This window comes from Sycon ciliatum, chromosome 12 (assembly GCF_964019385.1).
Source record: "Sycon ciliatum chromosome 12, ocSycCili1.1, whole genome shotgun sequence".
Taxonomy (NCBI): Eukaryota; Metazoa; Porifera; class Calcarea; order Leucosolenida; family Sycettidae; genus Sycon; species Sycon ciliatum.
In genome coordinates this window covers 19,864,135-19,882,794 of record NC_088654.1, presented here as the reverse complement: position 1 = coordinate 19,882,794, position 18,660 = coordinate 19,864,135, and the positions used below count along the sequence as shown (strand labels likewise).

The following is an 18,660-nucleotide window of genomic DNA, read 5'->3' as shown; positions in this document are numbered from 1 at the left end:
TGCATATTGATGTTTTGTTTGTTTTAAGTTTTATTTTGTGTATGCGTGCATGCATGTGGGTTAATTTTATTTTATTTTTATTTATTTTTACTTTGTTCACATAACCAGCTCGAAAAGAATAAGGAAAGACAATGCTACGGAGACTAGGACAAACTGACAAGTAATGAGCAGGCGCTGTGCCGAGACACAGCAGTGATGGTGGGGCATTGATGCCTCTGCCGACCTGAGGTCTCGGCGTCACGGCCAAAAACACGCATCAGAAACAAAGAAAAAAGAAGAAGATAGAGCTGTACAGGTCAGAAGGCTGCGAAAAACCCAAGGCATAACACGAGCGGGTGTGGGGAAGAAACTATCATAGCATCATACTATTCATAGGGAATCGACTGCCCAGAGCCAGTTTGTGCTGCGAAGATGGCGATTAACGTTCGTTTTGAATGATTGCATTCTCTTGCTGTGGGGAGGCTGGGACAGGAGAGCGGCAGGGAGGGAGTTCCAATCGCTGATGCTGAAGTGTGGGAACGAGCGCTTCAGCGCCAGCGGGGCAGATGCAGGCAGCTGGTGTTGGAGCTGGTGGTCATGGGCACTGACACTACCGTGCTCGCTGCGGGTTCTGGGGTTGGCAGAGGTGATATGGTGCGGTGGCAACACAGAGAGCAGCTGCGTTGGACCAGGCAAGTAGTGCAGCTTGTACAGGCAGGCAAGCGAGGCAGCAGTACGGCTGATGGCCAAGCTGGGTAGGTGTGCCCCAGGCCCGATAGCATGGAGTGCGCGGCGCTGAACATTGTTTAGACCCCGGAGGGGACTCTGGGCAGCTCCCATCCATACAAGAGGCGCATACTCCATGACTGGTTTGGAACCACATTGGCCGTCTTCCACATCCTAGGTTGGACTCTAGACCGGAAGCATAAAGCAAATAACTTGGACAGTGGCACTGCGAGCTCGTGAGCACATTCCTTAAGGACGCGAGCAGAAATACCATCAGGCCCTGTAGCTTTGGAGACGTCGAGCCTTGCCAGGAGGTGGCACATAGCCTCTGGGCGGAAGCGGATGGTGAGAAGAGGTGGAGCATCTGAGGGAGCAGGGTCCGGTAGGTCAGCCTCCACAAGGTCCGGACAGGCAACGCTACATTTCTTCGAGAAGAAGCGAGCGAATGCCTCTGCTTTCTCTGAGTCGTTGCCCACTCGCGGCCGTCAGAGTCGACAATTAGGGGAATTTCGGGCTGTGTGCGGTTGCCAGCAGCGTTCTTCAACTTCGTCCACAACTGTTTGTCTCTGAGGGATCCAGTTGAAAGGCTGCAACGGAGGCTGTCCTCCTTTGCACGTCGTGATTGGAACTGGGTGGCGATCGCTACAGTCACGGAATTGGTGAATGCCTGCTGAAGTGCTGGGTCATAAGGGTGTTTTCTCCAGTCGCGCAAGTGCTTCTCCTTCTCCCTCTCAGTCTGGGTGCATTTAGGCGTCCATCATACCGGATCGGAAGGCCTCCTTTCCAGAACTTTGGATGGGACAAACTGTGCAACAGCTGCAGTTATCAAAACGGTAACCTGCTCACACGAAGTTTCTGGGTCCTCCGTGATGATATCACCCCATTCCACATTGCGATGGTGCGCCCTGAGGCGATCCCAGTCTGCCCTGTAGTAGCGAAATACTGTTCGCTTAACAGGAGGGGGTTCACGTCTAGGGAGCACAGAAGGAAAGTCTGACTGCACAACTGCATGATCAGATCGACCGAGGGGCGGAAGTGTACGTGTAGTTACTGAGGACGTGAACGTTGACATTATGAGGTCTAGCGGGTTGTCTCCACGGGTCGGTACTGTGACGTGCTGAAAAAGAAGATGGGCAGCGCAGGTATCTTCGAGAGCCTCACCTGCAGGCGTAGTTTTCCAGCTGTTCAGCCAAGCCCGGTTGTGCACGTTGAAATCGCCAGCTAAGATAATGTGGGTGCCCTGGTGACTAGCTTCTGGGAGAATGGTGTCGAGACGATCAATTATAATCTGTTTCAAAAAGATTTATAGTCAGGTTTGGGTCTTGAAAAGTATGAAGATAAGGGAAAATTTGGACAACAAAGTACATAGAATGGCTTGTTAGGACACGGCAAATTGTTCTGTGAAGGTTTCGGAACAATTGGACCAACCGTTAAGGAGTTAGAATTTCGGCCAGGTTTCCGGCCTTTTCCCATGGTTTACAATTTGCCCACGAAGCCAGTATCGATTTTTTATCAAAACCCACGATTTATCCTTTCCTTTTTGGCCTTGTGGTTATGAATGCTGTCTGCTGACCATGAAGTGGTTGTGAGTTCAAATCCCAACCTATCCTCAAGTCAAATTTTTTTCATTGTTTTGGTGATCAAGCTGGTACAAGACAAAGAAGATGGCTGCACCAAACGACTTGTTGTTGGAGCTCGCGCTTCCTACCGAACTGACTGACACTTGACTGGCTCACGTGAACACACCCACAACACTGCAATTTGTGTGAGTGAATTATAATGGAAGTCATCGCGCTGTATCTTTTTGAGATTTATTTTAGTATTTCAAGATTGCCAATTTATTTGAATTTAGCAGTCAACGCCGTCTTCTATCAGCGTTCACAAGCTTCTTTTTCTTTTCTCAAAATGTCGTCGAAGTCACAAGTCATGGCCTTGGGAATGAGTCCGTGTCGATGTCGTTTTCGTCACACGGTGAGTAAATTGCATCGCAGCTCAAAGAAACTATTTTGGTCACAAAATGAATTGGGACCCATGCCGCTCGTCAACCTTTACAACACTTTCGTTTCGACATGTCCTCTCTGACTCCATTATCGATACGAGGAAGAACTCGTTTGATGTAAACCAGACGTACATGACCAGATTATGATGATGACTGTATGAACGTGAGTGAGTTGTCATTTTTACTGCTTTCGCGCGGAATATTTCTTCAAGTTCACAGTGAGTGTTTCCAGGCAGCGCTCGAGTGCTCATACGGTAAGACGCCAAACTCCGCGGGCGATCGCCAGGATTGCAAATCTTTTTGAAACGGACTGTAGGGTGAGTTCGCTAGGGGCACAGGACCCCGGCCGATACACTGCTCCCAAGACGGTGCGGAAACCTGGGCCCAGCTGGAGAGAGACCCAGATGATCTCATGTGCGGAGGACATGAGTTCAGGGACGAGCATGGAGGGGAGTGATGACTTCACCTAGATGGCTACCCCTCCCCCATGTGCCGTTCTGTCCAACCGAAATGGTGAGCTGTATCCAGGGAAACTAATGTCAGAGGGAAGCACTTTCTCCGCAGTCTACTTTCCTTTCTGTCACAATTGCGACGTCGGGCTGATGCTGCCGGAGTGCGTGCTGTAGGTCGGGAAGTTTGCTGGCTAAGCCGAAAGCGTCTGTGCAGAGTAGGCGAAGATTCTTGCTACCCTTCATTGTACGAGGAAATAATAAGGAAATACGTAAAAGGTGTGGAGAACAGCGTCACTGTAGTGTTGTGGTGGATCCCCCGCGCCCTTCTCCGCACGCCACACCACAACTCGTTGACTCATTGGTTTATATAATACTTCTCAGTTACAATATACGAACTGGCGGCGGAGAGAACGGGGGAGAAAGACGAAAAGACTAGACAGAAAACGACGACGGGAAAAGACACCCGGGAAAAGACTCAAAGAAAACAACAAAGAACAAGCAGTAATACACTGACGACAAATCGAGACGCCCAATCAGGGACCAATACGTACAGAACACATGACCAAGACCAAGACAACCAAACCACGGGACGAATCACACATGACTCTCATTCCCAGACGAAACTAGCACTGCGCATGTACAGCATTCACTTGACAGTCACTCTCACACAGACACAGACGGAAGCACATCCTCACACTCTGACCACGCGTACTCTTGCATGCACCACATACCATAAACGTCACACATCACACCATACTCGCGCGTACACTTAGACCATTTATGACATCAGACACTGGACTCTACAAGACAAAAACCAAATACGACATGTGTAAATCATAGTCGTAATACAAATTCGCAACAGTAGGCTAGGATTGAGTATCCTGTGACACCAGTTGGCTGAAGTGGGAGCCCTGTGCTGGGGCAAGGGGTTGGCTGGGGCCAGGGTCGATGTTGTTGCTCTCTTTCTGTTTTGTGGAATTTTGAAATCAGGTGAGGATTCCGCACTGGGACTGGTGCTCCTGCGTCGTCCGGAGGTAATCCAGGGGTTTGCTGGCTGTTTACACATGCCTGTGTTAGTCACCAGTGAGGAGAGGGGGTCTTCAGCACGCGCCGAATCTGGGTGATTGCATGTTGTGGTAGTAGGAGTAGTTGTGTCGGTGTGCGGTGAGTTGGATGTTGTCGTAGCTGTACCTGTGCTGCCTGGCGGCGTTCCGGGGTGCACGGTCGTGCTTGTTGCCGCATGGGCGATGTAAGTCATACTGGTCATTGACTGAATCGTTTGGGTGCGAGCTGGGGAGCAGGTCTGCTTTCGGCGTGCTGTTGGCACCGTCGGAGGCCGTTTCGGATACGGCGCTGGCGTTGGTACAACTCAGGACCTCTTTTGGTGCCGAATCGGTACGGTGAGAGTCAGCTTCATCTCTGCTGACGCTGTTCCGCTCTGTGCTGCCAGTGCTAGTGCCGCTGCCTTCTCTGCCGGCATGCGTGGAGGTGTGTGCACTGCGACGGTTTTTGGCAGGTACGTACGATGTGACCTATCTGGCCACATAGCCTGCACGTGCCTGCCTGGCCGTCGTAGATGATGCAGAGCTCGTGGGAACCTTCTGTAGCACGCAGATACGACGGGATCAAACTGCCTGGTTTTAGTTCGAACGTGGCGAATTGCACACCAGTTGCTGTTTGGGTGCCGTGTTGTATCTCACCGATAAGCTTTCTGTACGGTGAGAGAGCAGCTTTGAACACACCGTCTGAGATCCAGATCGGAGCATCATGGATGTGTAGCTGTGTTGTTGGTGCGGAAACGAAGCGTGGTGAAACTCGTTCGCCCTTGCAATCGAAGCCATTGAGCACCAACAATTTGGCTTTTTCATATGACTCAACGGTAAGTCTACATTGACCCCTGCTTGTTGTCTGCATCAAAATGATGCCGGTGATACCTTGCTCTTCTTGGAGCTTTATGTAGGCCCCCACGCTTACCTGGGCTTGCGAGGGGAATGCAACAGTGTTCTTCTTCAGTGTCGAAGACGAGAGCTGTCGCCAGGGCTCCGTATCAGCTCCGTTTCCGGCCATGACTCCTGGCGATTGTAGTGAATCAGCACTCTAAGTGATCTAGTTTACTACCTGTGCATCCACAGCCATACGGGCCGGGAGCGGACTGCAACCCCTTTTGGACGATCGTTTCAGGCCACGCGCGCGCCCCCCCCCCCCCCCCCAGCCCTGCCTTATATTTTTCGAAACCTAGGTCGAAACCTTTGAGGGGGGGGGGGGGGCGCCCGGCGCACCCCCCCCCCTCCCCCCCCCCAAACCCACCACTGATCAAATCCACTCTGATTTAGCCACCCACACTAGTAGCAAGTATTACCTTCACTGGGGCCAGGGGTAACTGCAATTATAGTGGGATCATTTTCAAGTCCACCCAGAGTTTTGGGGATTTCAGGGGGTGTCGGCCATTGGGCGGTTCAATAGCCAATTGAGTCATCTTCCCGGGGAGACCCACGTGACCAGTTTTGGCCGGATATCAGCTCGCGCATTGTCGGCGCATCACGTGCATTTGGAGCCCTGGGCCAGCCGGTTTTCCATGACGGCAACCTTTCCCTTGCAATGAAGCGGCTTGTGTACGAGGCATGCTTGCTGTCTCTGCTTCTGTACTGTGCTGAGTGCTGGGTGCCGTTGAAGCCCGACCTTAATGCACTGTGCTCTTTTCATCTGCGTTGCATCCGTTCCGTAATGGGTATCAGCCAGCGGACTGTCTGGGACGAACAACTGACCAGAGTTGATGTTCTGGCGTGATGTAATCCATGTCCATCAAGTGACATCCCTAGCCTGCTGACATTGCGCCGCATGGAGTGGCTTGGGCATATTGTGCGAATGCATGAAGAGCATGAAGAGCGAGCCCCGTGTCAGCTACTGTCTGGCACCATACATCCTGTTCGACCGATGTGCGGTCCGAGGAAAATGTGGTGCGATGTTGCGCGGAAGGATCTGGCAGTGTTGGGCATCGACAAATGGTACGACTTGGTCGAGGATAGACGGGAATGGCAGGCCGCTTACAATGTTCTTACCCCGCACAAACCCGTTTGTGTGCCTTTGCGGGTGCCTTGTATGGTTGACTCTTCTATAGGAGTGGTTTGCCTCATCACGAATGCCTCGGTGAGCACTGCAAACCTGTATCGGAATAGAGACGTAGCCGACAATGTTCTGCCTGCCATTGCTGGTTTTGCAGTGCCGGAAGTTTGGCGGTCCAAAAGACGCTCCCCACGACGTCATCTCAAGCTCCATGCCGAACAAGCCGACTCCTCATGCGCCGCTTGTCCCGCTCGCTCTCTTATGTTGCAAGGCCCACTGTGGGCCCTGTGGTTGGTGCTGCCGCTCTACTCGTGGCTTCCAGGTCCATAGTTGCCGGAGATGGCTCTCTCCTGGTCCCAATTGAACATGGTCCCTGACCTCTCAGCGGAATGCGAAGTGTATCGGGTAATGCATGGGTGGTTGCTCCACAGCAGCTCCGAATCCAGGCGGTGAAGTGCGGATGTTGAGGCTCAAGTTTAATGTCAACAGCCGGTGATTGACAGGCAGCCAGAATGCGGTGCACGCAGGAACGGACTGCGGCGAAAACCAGTGTTGGCTGGCAGGCTGATGAGCGGAAACAGCATGACGACGGATGGCGGCGGCGGCAGCAGCTCCAGGTGTGGCTAGGGTGGGCGGGCGGCGAGAGGCACCACAAATTCCAAATCCGATAAAGTCAAATCTACAAATACTCCGCGAGCGCAGCGTCAGGGGTCAACAATTTAGGCACCCAGGATGGCAGAGAATAATTCTTCCAAGTTGCTTCACGTTATGATCTTGCATTTGAAAGCCTGATTTGAATATTGTGGCCAGCTGTTTGTTGTGGCCAGCCGTCTTTGATGGTACGGTACGGCATGAGACAGGTACGGTCGACGGTAATACGACACCGTCTACCACCTTGATGGCCTAGGCCAAAGAACATAGGGATGTTATAATTTTTTCAATTCTCCAATTTTTTTGCATAACCTGGGATTCGAAGCTGCACAACCGCCCTACATGCATTACCTGATACACTTCACATGCATACTCGTTCTTCCAAGTTGCTTCACGTTGTGATCTTGCATTTGAAAGCCCTATTTGAATATGCGTTGAATATTGTGGCCAGCTGTTTGTGGCCAGCTGTCTTTGATGGTACGGTACGGGACAGATACGGGATAGCGCCAGATGGAGGTCCGTCTACCACAAACAAACAAACACCAAATTAAAGCTGTGTGGACCCTGGGTAGCGCCAGACGTTACTGAAGTAATGTCTTCTGCATAGCTACGGGAATTAAATTCACACTTAGGCTGTTAGGTAGGTCATCAAAACCTCGTTAGTTATGTCCAGTGGTTGTATCTTGTTGTCGCACTACATGTCACGCTTATTGAGCTTTTTTCTTCTTTTTTTCTCGCACTTGCACCTTTGTGTCATTATTGCTATGTGTATAGGTCACGCATTTTCGCTGTTTACTTTAGCTATCTTCTTCTTTGCACTGTTTTACCACCTCCTTACTGTACTTCATCCACTGTTCCTGTTCCTTTTCCCTTGCCTGTATTTCACCTGATGAGAAGGCTTGAAAGTATCCTTGTGAAGCCAAAAACTTTCAAGATGTTCGTAAAGAGCCTGGAGTGTGTCCTTTTTATGTGTACTATTACAATAGTATTCCTTTCAATAACAGTTTAGGTATGCTATGTCATGATAAATAATCATGCTATGTCGTGATAAATCTAGTACTGCCCTCATAATCTGTACCCGTGCAATAATGTGTGTGTGTGTGTTTGTATGTGTCATGACCCGGATCAGACTCGTCGTGAAAGCAACCACGCATTGAGTTCAGCAGCCAAAGCTAGACTCCGAAATATTCTAGAGTTCTGTAAGAACCATGATTAGTCCTGCGAAGGATTTGGCTTTTTCGTTAGTTGAGCAATCATGGCTTACAACTCGTGGCCTAGAGTCGCAAAGTGTTGTCGTACGTCGGCAACACCTTCAGTACAAGTCGTCAGCATTGTACTCACTACACTGTTGAGTTTGAGGGGGCCACGCTTAGTCCTGCAAGGGAGCTGATACCTTTGTTAGTTGAGCAAGAGTGGCGCCTCTTCTCGTGTCGTAAGACGCAAAGGGTCGACAGTACTTCGCGTACTCTAGGCCCCAGGCCCATTGGAGGGAACACGGCATTGCCGTCTGCTGCTATGTTTGGGGGGAAGAGCCCATATTGGGTGAAACCACAAGAGCGACACAGCTACGCTTCCCGCCTGCTGCAATGCATCCCAGTCCACCGGATCACCAAGATCATGCCAGCATTGGGAGATCACTGATATTCTCATTTGGGTGAGCGAGCTCCCCGTATTGATTGATCTTTGTACTATATTCTAGTTTGGCTGATTGCACATACTGCACCACTGTTTGTAATATAGAAATAATCCTTACGCATTCTTGCCGCTGTATACTTTTGATCACATAATGTAGCATATATAAGGAGCTGTTTTGCAAACATTCATCCTCAATCCGGGGAGCTCACTACTCTCTTGACTCTCGGGGAGCTCACTACTCTAATGCTCTCTCGCTTGACTCCTGCTTTGGGTCTTTGACTCTTCACACTTGATCTTTCGATCTAGTACTGCAATGGTTCAAATAAACACTGTTCAAGTGGAATTAGAAACCTGTTGTTCTATGTGAGCTAGCAACTTGGATGGCGACTATATTGGTCGTCTACCTGGGTAGCCACTAGACTGATCTAATCCAAGTCACAAACCCGCCAACGCGCGGCCGTGACATATGTGGTTGTGCGTTCGTGCGCTTGTGCATGTGCACTCACAACTTGATACGGGTGTTTTTATGCATTTTGCTGTGAACAGAGCCTCCTACGCCAAGTCTGACAACAGCAGGAGGCAATAAATTGATCACTTTGACAATCACAGTGAATACCGGTGATTATAACCTTGGCGCTGTTTGCTATACTCCCGTACTATCCACAATTTCTGGAATTTCACAGACTTCTTCTAGTTCACCCGAGATATGTGTCATGTCAACAACAATGAACACTGAAACCAATCGCACGGGTCATACAGTGACCATTTCACATGGACAGAGTGGTACAGTAGGCATACTGGAGGAGGATGCAGTATATTCATTCAGCAACATCAATGTACAGAATACATTGGCTCCGCCTTTGAAGTCTATGGTGTTGAGCGGACCTATTACTGGGACAACACAGCCTGCATGTGAGTTATCTAGAAGGATTACAATCATGAATCTTGTGGTATTTGGCAGGCTTTTGAAATTTTCAAGCACCGGAATTTTAGACGAAATGTCATGTTTTCACTCACAAAGCAACTGTTCAGTACATCGGGTAGTGGTCTACCAGAGCATTCACACTCACCACTGTAGTGGATTTGCAGAAATGAGTAGAAGCAAAAAACCACACTCGCAGCCACCTAATAGATAAATAGCCGAAACATATTTAAATCCATCAAAGAACCGCCAGCAAGCGGGAGAAAAGGCTGTAAAATCAAGTGAAACAGCATGGCCAGGCAGTGGTGAGCGTGGGTGGCTGGGCAGCAGATGAGCGCCTGAAAACAATGACTCCCTACATTCCTAGAAGCGACCGCTCAACCGGACGTGTACCGAGAGTAAAAGCAAGCTTCAGTGCAATTTCTTACTTAGGTGCTGATAGGTGGAATGCACTGCCACCGGCTTGCCGTACGCCTAGGTCACCAGCTGAAGTTCGCGCATCTATCACAATGTTCCTAGGGTTCCCTGTAAAAAGGCGTCGCCGCCTGTTGGGAATTCCCTAGTAAAACAAGAATATATTCACTGATGAGCGGGACACAAAATCGGTTTTGAATAATAAAAATCCTTTAAAATTCCAATAATTCGTCTGGCCATGTCTGCATCTATTTTACTCTTATTGCACTCATAAAACAAGAATAAATAATATGTAAAAAAGAGAAGAAACACATGAGAACGAGTTATGCAGCAACTATCCACGACTGTTACAAGATGATAAGCGGTCAGAGAATACACTTTTTTTACTGGCTCAGTATCCGCGTTTAAATAATAATAATAAATAATAACCGGGCTAGAGGAAAACACGCCTTTCGGCCAAAAAACCTTTCTATTTCATTAATTCCTGCCCCGCTGCCAGTCGGACCCAAGAATAGAGACAGCAAGAAATGGTATGTAATAACCAGTGTATGTCGTAATCATAAGCCACACACATTGGCATAGAATATCAAGAAGAACAGCGGCAGACCCCCATGAAACCAGGGTGGGTGGGCGGGCCACTTCAACTACCACGAGGAAAACAAAGACCACGATGGTGGGTTCAATGGAGTTGCGCAGAACAAGAGCAAACACATAAAAATATTTGCGAGTGAAAAATACGTTTTTTGCACTCTTTCGCTACGCTCAGCCGTTAAAAAACAAAACTTTTCACTCACAAAGCAACTGTTCAGTAGATGGGGTAGTGGTCTACCAGAGCAATCACACTCACAATGTAAAGGATAGTGAGGCCGATAGGAGAGCAGCACACATGGACTTGGACAAGAACAAACGACCAGTGTGGCGCATGGTGCCAGTGTGCCAAAGTCCCGGGTACTGTGACCACCATCTGTGGGCAAGTGTATAGTTAATATGAACATTATGGAGACCCGGCCAGACTTGCCCTGGGATGATCACCGGTTGGCCAGGTTGGGTTCGGCGGCAACCGGGCGAGCGCACATCATCCAGGATGACGTGATCAGCAGTGCAATCAGAGCAGACAAAATCTCTGCGAATTGCCCGAAAGTTCCCCTGCTATGTGGTGAGTGCTACATCATGGAGTAGTACTGCCAGTAAATTCAATGTGACGTGCTGTACTTCCGTGATTGGGCTGGACGTCCGGTCAGTTCCTGCAAGAGAAAGAATGCTGTATCGAATGCACACGTCAACACTTACTGCACACACATGCACCCTTACGCACACTCACCGCACACACACACACACACACACTTAGTGTATGCACACACTCACTGTACACACACGTACTGCCCGCGCACGTACACTCCTCCGCGTGCCACAACAAAAAAACGGGTGAAAAGCAGGTACCGAGACATAAAAACACACATACCTCTATGTAACTGGCAGTTAGGAGGCAAGGTTTATGTGTAAAACCTCACCCTATTGCGTATGTGGCATGGCCATTGCAACGCTACTATGCAGTCGTCTCGCCACAACAGGCTCAACCACATCAAAGACTGGATACATCTGTGTAGGAGTCTCATTCATCCAGTCACTCTCTCTCTCTCTCTCTCTCTCATTCTATCCCTATCTCTCTCTCTATCTATCTCTCTCTCTCTCTTTCTCTCTCTTTCTCTCTCTCTCTCTCTCTCTCTCTCTCTCTCTCTCTCTCTCTCTCTCTCTCTCTCCCTCTTTCTGTAATCATTCATAACCACATCATCGTTCATCAAGTCATACACTTTCATGTGTCATCACTGCCCATCGGGGTTCTCTCTCATCATGGCATCATGCCATACACAACCATGTGTCATCACTGCCCATTGGGCTTCTCCCTCATCATGGCATCAACTCATACACAATCTGGTATCCTCACTGCCCATCGGGCTTCTCCGTGATTATGGCATCAAGCCATACGCAATCATGTGTCATCACTGCCCATCGGGCTTCTTACTCAATCCGTCATCACTCACATACACACTAAATAATGGCATGCCGGGTTACCCATTTATACATCACACAAGGCTGTTCCCAATCGCTTGCATCATGTCCAATCGTGGGTGATCCGGTGTCTGTTCCACGGCCTAGGTACTGGCTTGGTACTGAAAGCGCTATGAAGCATCAGAGGACAGCAAGAGGAAAAAATAAATCAATACTTCATAAAGATTCAACACCGAAAACATAAGGGCGGCATGGACAGGTGAGATCAAGATACGTAAAGTTTAACCCAGTTGACTTGGCCTGGCAGCTGACAGGGGTGTCTTGCACACCTTACACAATCAAAGTGGTGGCTTAGCTTCCATGAATTGGTTTGGCGTTACAACAATGGAGTTGTTCAGTGTGCCATCATGTTACCTCATCTCACGCATTGCAGACTGCTGCAACCGAGTGAGGACTATGCGCTACCCGCCGCTTTAGTTATCGCTCCATCTGAAACGTAAACTTATATTTAGCGTGTTCGGGACTGTTGCCTAATCCTCCTCACTACTGTACTCCACAAACCACCAGTACCGTCGCTCACACAAACCAGTGCACCAAGCGACCAGGTAGGAGAACAAAAATTAAGTTAAGATATTTACAAGAAGATTACAACAAGAAAAGAACCAAGAACCACAATCGCCAAATCGCTGTCATCAGCAAAACGTGCCCGGGTGCGTGCATTGGCTTACGTGTACATCAGTGTGTGCATTGGCTTACGTGTCATCAGTGCGTGCATGCATGAAGTCTTTGAAGATCAGAAAAGCAGATGATCACAAATCATGCATGATGCATCGATGAGTCATGTCAACGGACAACGACTACGTAACCATGGATATAATAATGGCGACAGCAAAGTTAGTCTCCGTCCAAAAGCGCAAGTGCAACAAGGAAAAGTCAGAGTGCAGAACAAACAGAAATAATTCAAATCGAAAGGAGAAAAATATTGCAAAGATGAAGCGAATCGGTTTGGTCTGTCAGAGGGTGCTTGCGCCCAGCGACAGGGTGACAGCAAACCCTGTCAGAGAGAGAGAGTCAGTGTACAGAATAGGAATACATAGAACGCAGCACGCAATGAAGTTGCTGTGGAGAGCGAGAATGCAAGCAACAACGTAAGTACTATCTATGCAACTAATTATATCGGCGTATTGTTATTAATATTATTATCCGACACACACGCACAACACACAACAAACACTGTATCGTAACAACGCACTCATAAAATGATGTTATCACAACGACACTCATTCTATTTCAGGACCCTGGGTTTACTCTCTGGATGAAGGAAACCTGGACAGTACTGTTGCCCAACCTTGGTCAACATCGCACCCCTCCCCTCTTCCGGTTGATGTCAGATTCTCTGTTGTGCTGTCCGCTGCTGCAATAGCCCATGGCTATTGTCATACCTGTTTGCCCTCATACAATCCCTGGCTGCAATTTGGAGCTGTTTCCATTGCCCATTGACTCCTCGTCCGGCGAAATAGCATGTCATCGTACATTTGAGACCAGCGGGAAGAAGATGACCACGTCCACTAATTTAGTATCTGTGGACACGAATGTGCTGTGTGTGTGACTTTGTGTGTCAGCTATGACATCAAACCCTGTGGTTCCATGCCTAACATGTTGGTCAGAACCATCCTGCAAAGTTTGAATGACGTAGGTAGAACGATCGCGCCGCGAACCATACCTTTTGAAATTATGTTCGTAGTATACCTTCCACCATTGAAATTTCGAATTTCTTGCTGAGAGGGGTGGCTTGCAACCTCGATATGGCTTGTTCCAGGCATGCTGTGAAGCGAAACCCTGTTGAAGTAGTGGCGGGGATCTGCCCTGCAACTGCTACAACAAAAAAATGATTCGATCTAAGAAAGCATGAGACCATGAATCTCCGTTGAATATTGAGTACAGTCGAATGTCACTTATCCGGTCGCCAGTAATCCGAGCCCGTCGGTTATCCGACAAGCCTGGGAGTGGTAATTTTATGACTCTCAACAGCAGAATTCAATTTTTTTGTTTGCTTTTTTGGTATATTATACGGTGTAATATGCATTTACTTGAAGTAGATCTGGTCAAGTATGCTAACATGTATGTGTACATGGAGCAATTCATGAATATGCATGAATATACTAGTTTGGGTATTGTGTACATAAATCAGTGAAATCCAGCCATATATGCACATAAAAATGATATCAGTTATCCAACATATTCAGTTATCCAACATGCCTGATTCCCGAAGTGGTCGGATAAGTGACATTCGACTGTATTTCAAGCCTTTTCACGACGAAGATGGAGTTCTTTTCGGAGATGGACGTCGCGGCAAAGGCATGGTTTCTGACTTCTGGCATCTGGTGAAGCCAAGGATCATTTGTCCAGTCAGGTCGGCAGCCTAACTGTTTGTAAGCTTGTGTTTGGATCCCGTTCTGCTGGATGTGGTGGATCATAAACAATGTTTGATATTGCACAAATTGAACTATGCATCGTGCCTACGATATTTTTTATTCAGAAAATCGCAAAGCGTCTCTGACTCGCTGTGTGGCCGTCCTATGCCACGAAAATTTCCAATCAGGCTCCTATGTCCTCTGCCTTCTTGATGTACATGCATGTCGATGACGACACTGGCAAGACCATTGGACAATATGGTTAATAAACCTCGATTCAAGGACGCAAAGCAACATTCCGCACAACGTGTGGGTCAAAGATGCGAAGAAGAATTAATGGGGTATGTTATTCGTGTACAAATAGTATTCAAAGCTCGTAACGCGAAATTATGCATCTATGAGCGACATCCACAAAACCTGCTGGGAGAGTACGCGTTTACTCGAGTCTCATCCTGAGCACGTTTTTTCTTCTTTTTTTCCAGCTCCAGTATAGCTGTATTTTTCATTGCAAAGCTGTCCTCGATTGTTGTGTTTGTTGTTCAAACGAAGTGGACATTCAATCAAGAAGGCAGAGGACATAGGAGCCTGATTGGAGTTTCTCGTGGCATAGAATGGCCACGCAGAGAGTCAGAGACTTTTTGCGATTTTCTGAATACAAAATACCGTACGCACGATTCCTAGTTCAATTTGTGCGATATCAAAATTGTTTGTGATCCACCACATTGAGCAGAACGCGATCCAAACACAAGGTTACTGTCACGTCCCTGGACGTGATGACTGCTGCCTGGTAGTCCTGTGACAGCAGGATCTACGTAGTGAGCAGCTCTGTGCTGAGCTGTCACGCCCTTTTTGATAGAACGTGGTTTGGCCAGTGTCTTGTCCCACGTGCTTAGCATGTAGGTTGAGCGACACGCATTTTCCGACTTACGTGACATGCCTTCTTGGCATGGCACATCATGTGACCCAACACCGGAACCTGGTCAGGTAGGTTCTCGCGTTGTACGTTTCCTGGAAGTGTTTCACTTCCTGGAAATGTGACTCCAGGCTTTGTGCAAAACCACGTCACTACCACGTTCTACAGGTTTCCACGATGCCTCGGTGCTTTGTGCAAAGAGCCAAGACTAACCAACCGAGCTAAGTGCAAAGAGTGCAGAGCCAAGACGTGTGCTAGAACCAAAACCCTCACCGCGCGAGAGGTCAGAGTATCATGCAAGCAAGACCAAGAATGCAGCAGAACTTACCATAAGAAGCCGCTAAACTATGGCACGTTGGGTGAGCGGGCTCCCCAGCGTGACCCTCATACACGCTCTTTGTACTCTGACGTGGGTGAGCGGGCTCCCCACGTCCCAATTTGGTCTTTCTTCTCCATGTCTTTCTTTTCTGCTGACTGGCTGCTCATATTCCATTTTTACCTGTTCTAGTAGTTCCTGGAAATACCTCGTACCATTCTAGGCTATGAGCACGCCATATCTCTAAATTGCGCTATAAAAGAAGCTCTCGCTCTCTCTTTTACTGCAGTTGAGACTCGGTCTCAGCTCTCTGTCTTGGTTTACTTTGAACTCGGATTTGAATGACTACTCACACCGTAAAACTAACAGTCTTTGTCTGTTGATCGTGTGGGGTTGAACTTGGACTAAGCCAGCTATATTGGTTGGCCCCTGGGTTTTGTTGGGCTTGTCGTGAGGCCACATGTCAATTCAGTCGCCGCTCGTAGTGATTTCGGGGTCCGGTCATTGAGAGCCAGGGATGCGACATTACCGACGGTTAGGCTGCCGACCTGGCTGGATAAATGATCCCTGGCTTCACCAGACACCAGAAGTCGGAAACCATGTCCTTTGCCCCGACGTCCATCTCCAAAAAGAACTCCATCTTCGTCGTGAAAAGGCTTGAAATACTCAATGTTCAACGGAAATTCATTGTGTCACACTTTCTTAGATCGAATCATTTTTTTTGTTGTAGCAGTTGCAGGGCAGATCCCCGCCACTACTTCAACAGGGTTTCGCTTCACAGCATGTCTGGAACAAGCCACATCGAGGTTGCAAGCTACCCCTTGTTACACTCTGATACTGAATCTCACTGTTGAGAACAAACTGATATACTGTGAAGAACGAGGGACATCTGTGAACCACGAAACTCTGAAAAATACAAGCAAAACTCTGAGCTGCGAAACAACAATTACAAGCCGCGCGGGCAAACTCTAGACTCACTCTACCTCTCGTAGGTCTAACTCTACATCTCCCGAATAAAGCACGGAACCTGTGAATATAAAAGCACTGCTTGCAAACAGCGCCAGCCAAAGTGCAGCGATGCAAAGAGACACGGAGAGCAGGAAAGCGCTCCGAAGGAGACGCAAAGGAAACATGAGCGCTCGCAACAGCTCCGGGTCACGGAGGAAGGGCAGTGCAGTGACAGGTGCGGGAATAACAAAGGAGTGCGAAAACTGACCCACCGTACTGGAGCCAGCGGCAAAGGGTATCAATGCACACTGGTTTTAGTCATGCGGTCATGTGTGACATACTACACACTGTGTAAGGCTACAGATTCATGCAAGTACAAATGCACTACTGCAGAGATGGAGTATTCCAGCACACCCCTCTCAGCAAGAAATTCTACGAACAGAATTTCAAAAGGTATGGTTGGCGGTGCGATCGTTTTACCTACGTCATTCAAACTTTGCAGGATGGTTCTGACCTACACGGTAGGCATGGAACCACAGGGTTTGATGTCGTAGCTGACACACAAAGTCACGCACACAGCACATTCGTGTGCACAGATACTAAATTAGTGGACGTCGTCATCTTCTTCCCGCTGGGGGTCTCAAATGTACTATGACGTGCTATTTCGCCTGACGCGCACGTGTGAATGAAAGCTAGCTGGTTTCAGATGAATGGAACCTGCAGACAAAAGGCTACGTCTTGCATATCTTTTAGCTAAAGATAATAAGTGCCCGCAGCTAAAGCAGTCACTCACAACAACAGAAACACTTGATAGGTAGAGGAAAACACACAGACAACATGAGACTCATGAAAATCATCACAGCCTTCAGCTCACCAAGAAACGACATCGGTTCGTTTTTGTCCTGTAGAGTCCGACGTCTATGGTCCTTATGCATATTGTACAGATGTACGAAGTTCTGTACTAGGGTCGTAGGTGTGTACATACCCATTTGGATGTTCATTGTGTGCTAGACATGCGCGTTTGACCCATTTAGTCTAACAGTTCATAGCAAACAATCACTTCTCCAGCTTCTTCACTTTGGGATTGAACTAACGACTTATTATTATTATACGCACGTCAGCGTTTACGTCAACAGTAAGTCCACGTATTCGCATGTGCCACAAGACAGGCAGAGTGCACAGAGAGGAAAATAAAAAATAAATGTAAACAATAAATGCAAGACAGCAGGCGATAGGCACATAACTCATGTTCGATGATAGGTGCTCAACTAACGACTTGCTGCCGGAAAAGGTTTTCGTATGAAATGCCTTCAGGGCCCATTTCATCGAGGAAATAGCAGTAAACACAATAGGGTCCTCCACATTCAACACCCAACCGGGTCTACGGGATTCTACAAGATTATACTGGATTTTACGGGAGTTTGTGTACAACGTGCTTGAGGCCTATTGTCCTATATAGTGTAGTGCATTAGGTGGTCTAGTATACGTGTTCTTACTAACTAAATCCTCCCCACCCAATCTCTCTTTGGTGCGTCCATGGAGCTATGAAGCCGAGACCTCTGGTCGGCTGAGCTTAATGGGCCCCACCACCACACTCCATTATTCACCCCAGTGTCTGGAGGTATGTGGACTTTGTAAAAAAACAAACAAACAAAAAAACAGACAAAAACAAAACAAAACTGTGTGTGTATGGTGTGATGTGTGAGACATTATGGCGTGTGGTGCATGCAAGAGTACTGTGTGGGTATGGTGTGATGTGTGAGACATTATGGCGTGTGGTGCATGCAAGAGTACTGTGTGGGTATGGTGTGATGTGTGAGACATTATGGCGTGTGGTGCATGCAAGAGTACTGTGTGGGTATGGTGTGATGTGTGAGACATTATGGCGTGTGGTGCATGCAAGAGTACTGTAGGCATTGTCAGAGAGTGTGAGAAACTGCTTCCGTCCGAGTGAGAGTGATTGTCAAGTGAGTGTCGTACATGCACAGTGCTAGTTTGGGCTGGGCAAGGCCCAGTAGCGCTGAATGGGTTTTAATAAAGTACTTTACTGGTCTTGGCACCGTCTTCTTCTGCCAAGCATCCACCAACCTTTCCTGGGGAGAGCTTAGCAGCTAGTCCACAGGTGTACTTCGGTCAACTTTTCTCTGTATTTGTACTCCTTTTTTTTAAATAAAGACCCCTTAAAAAGTGCAAAACATGACATGCAACTAGGCGAAAC

General features: G+C 48.1%; 1 protein-coding gene across 2 annotated transcripts in view; it reads left to right on the top strand.

Moving 5' to 3' along the window:
• The window catches only part of LOC135827830 (uncharacterized), a 188,961-nt gene that overhangs the window by 81,082 nt on the left and 89,219 nt on the right, over nucleotides 1-18,660 (top strand). For both annotated transcript variants that reach the window (XM_065340259.1, XM_065340258.1), the window contains one exon: nucleotides 9,052-9,417. In XM_065340259.1, coding sequence (XP_065196331.1) covers nucleotides 9,052-9,417 — 366 coding nt within the window. The remainder of the gene's footprint in view (nucleotides 1-9,051; nucleotides 9,418-18,660) is intronic.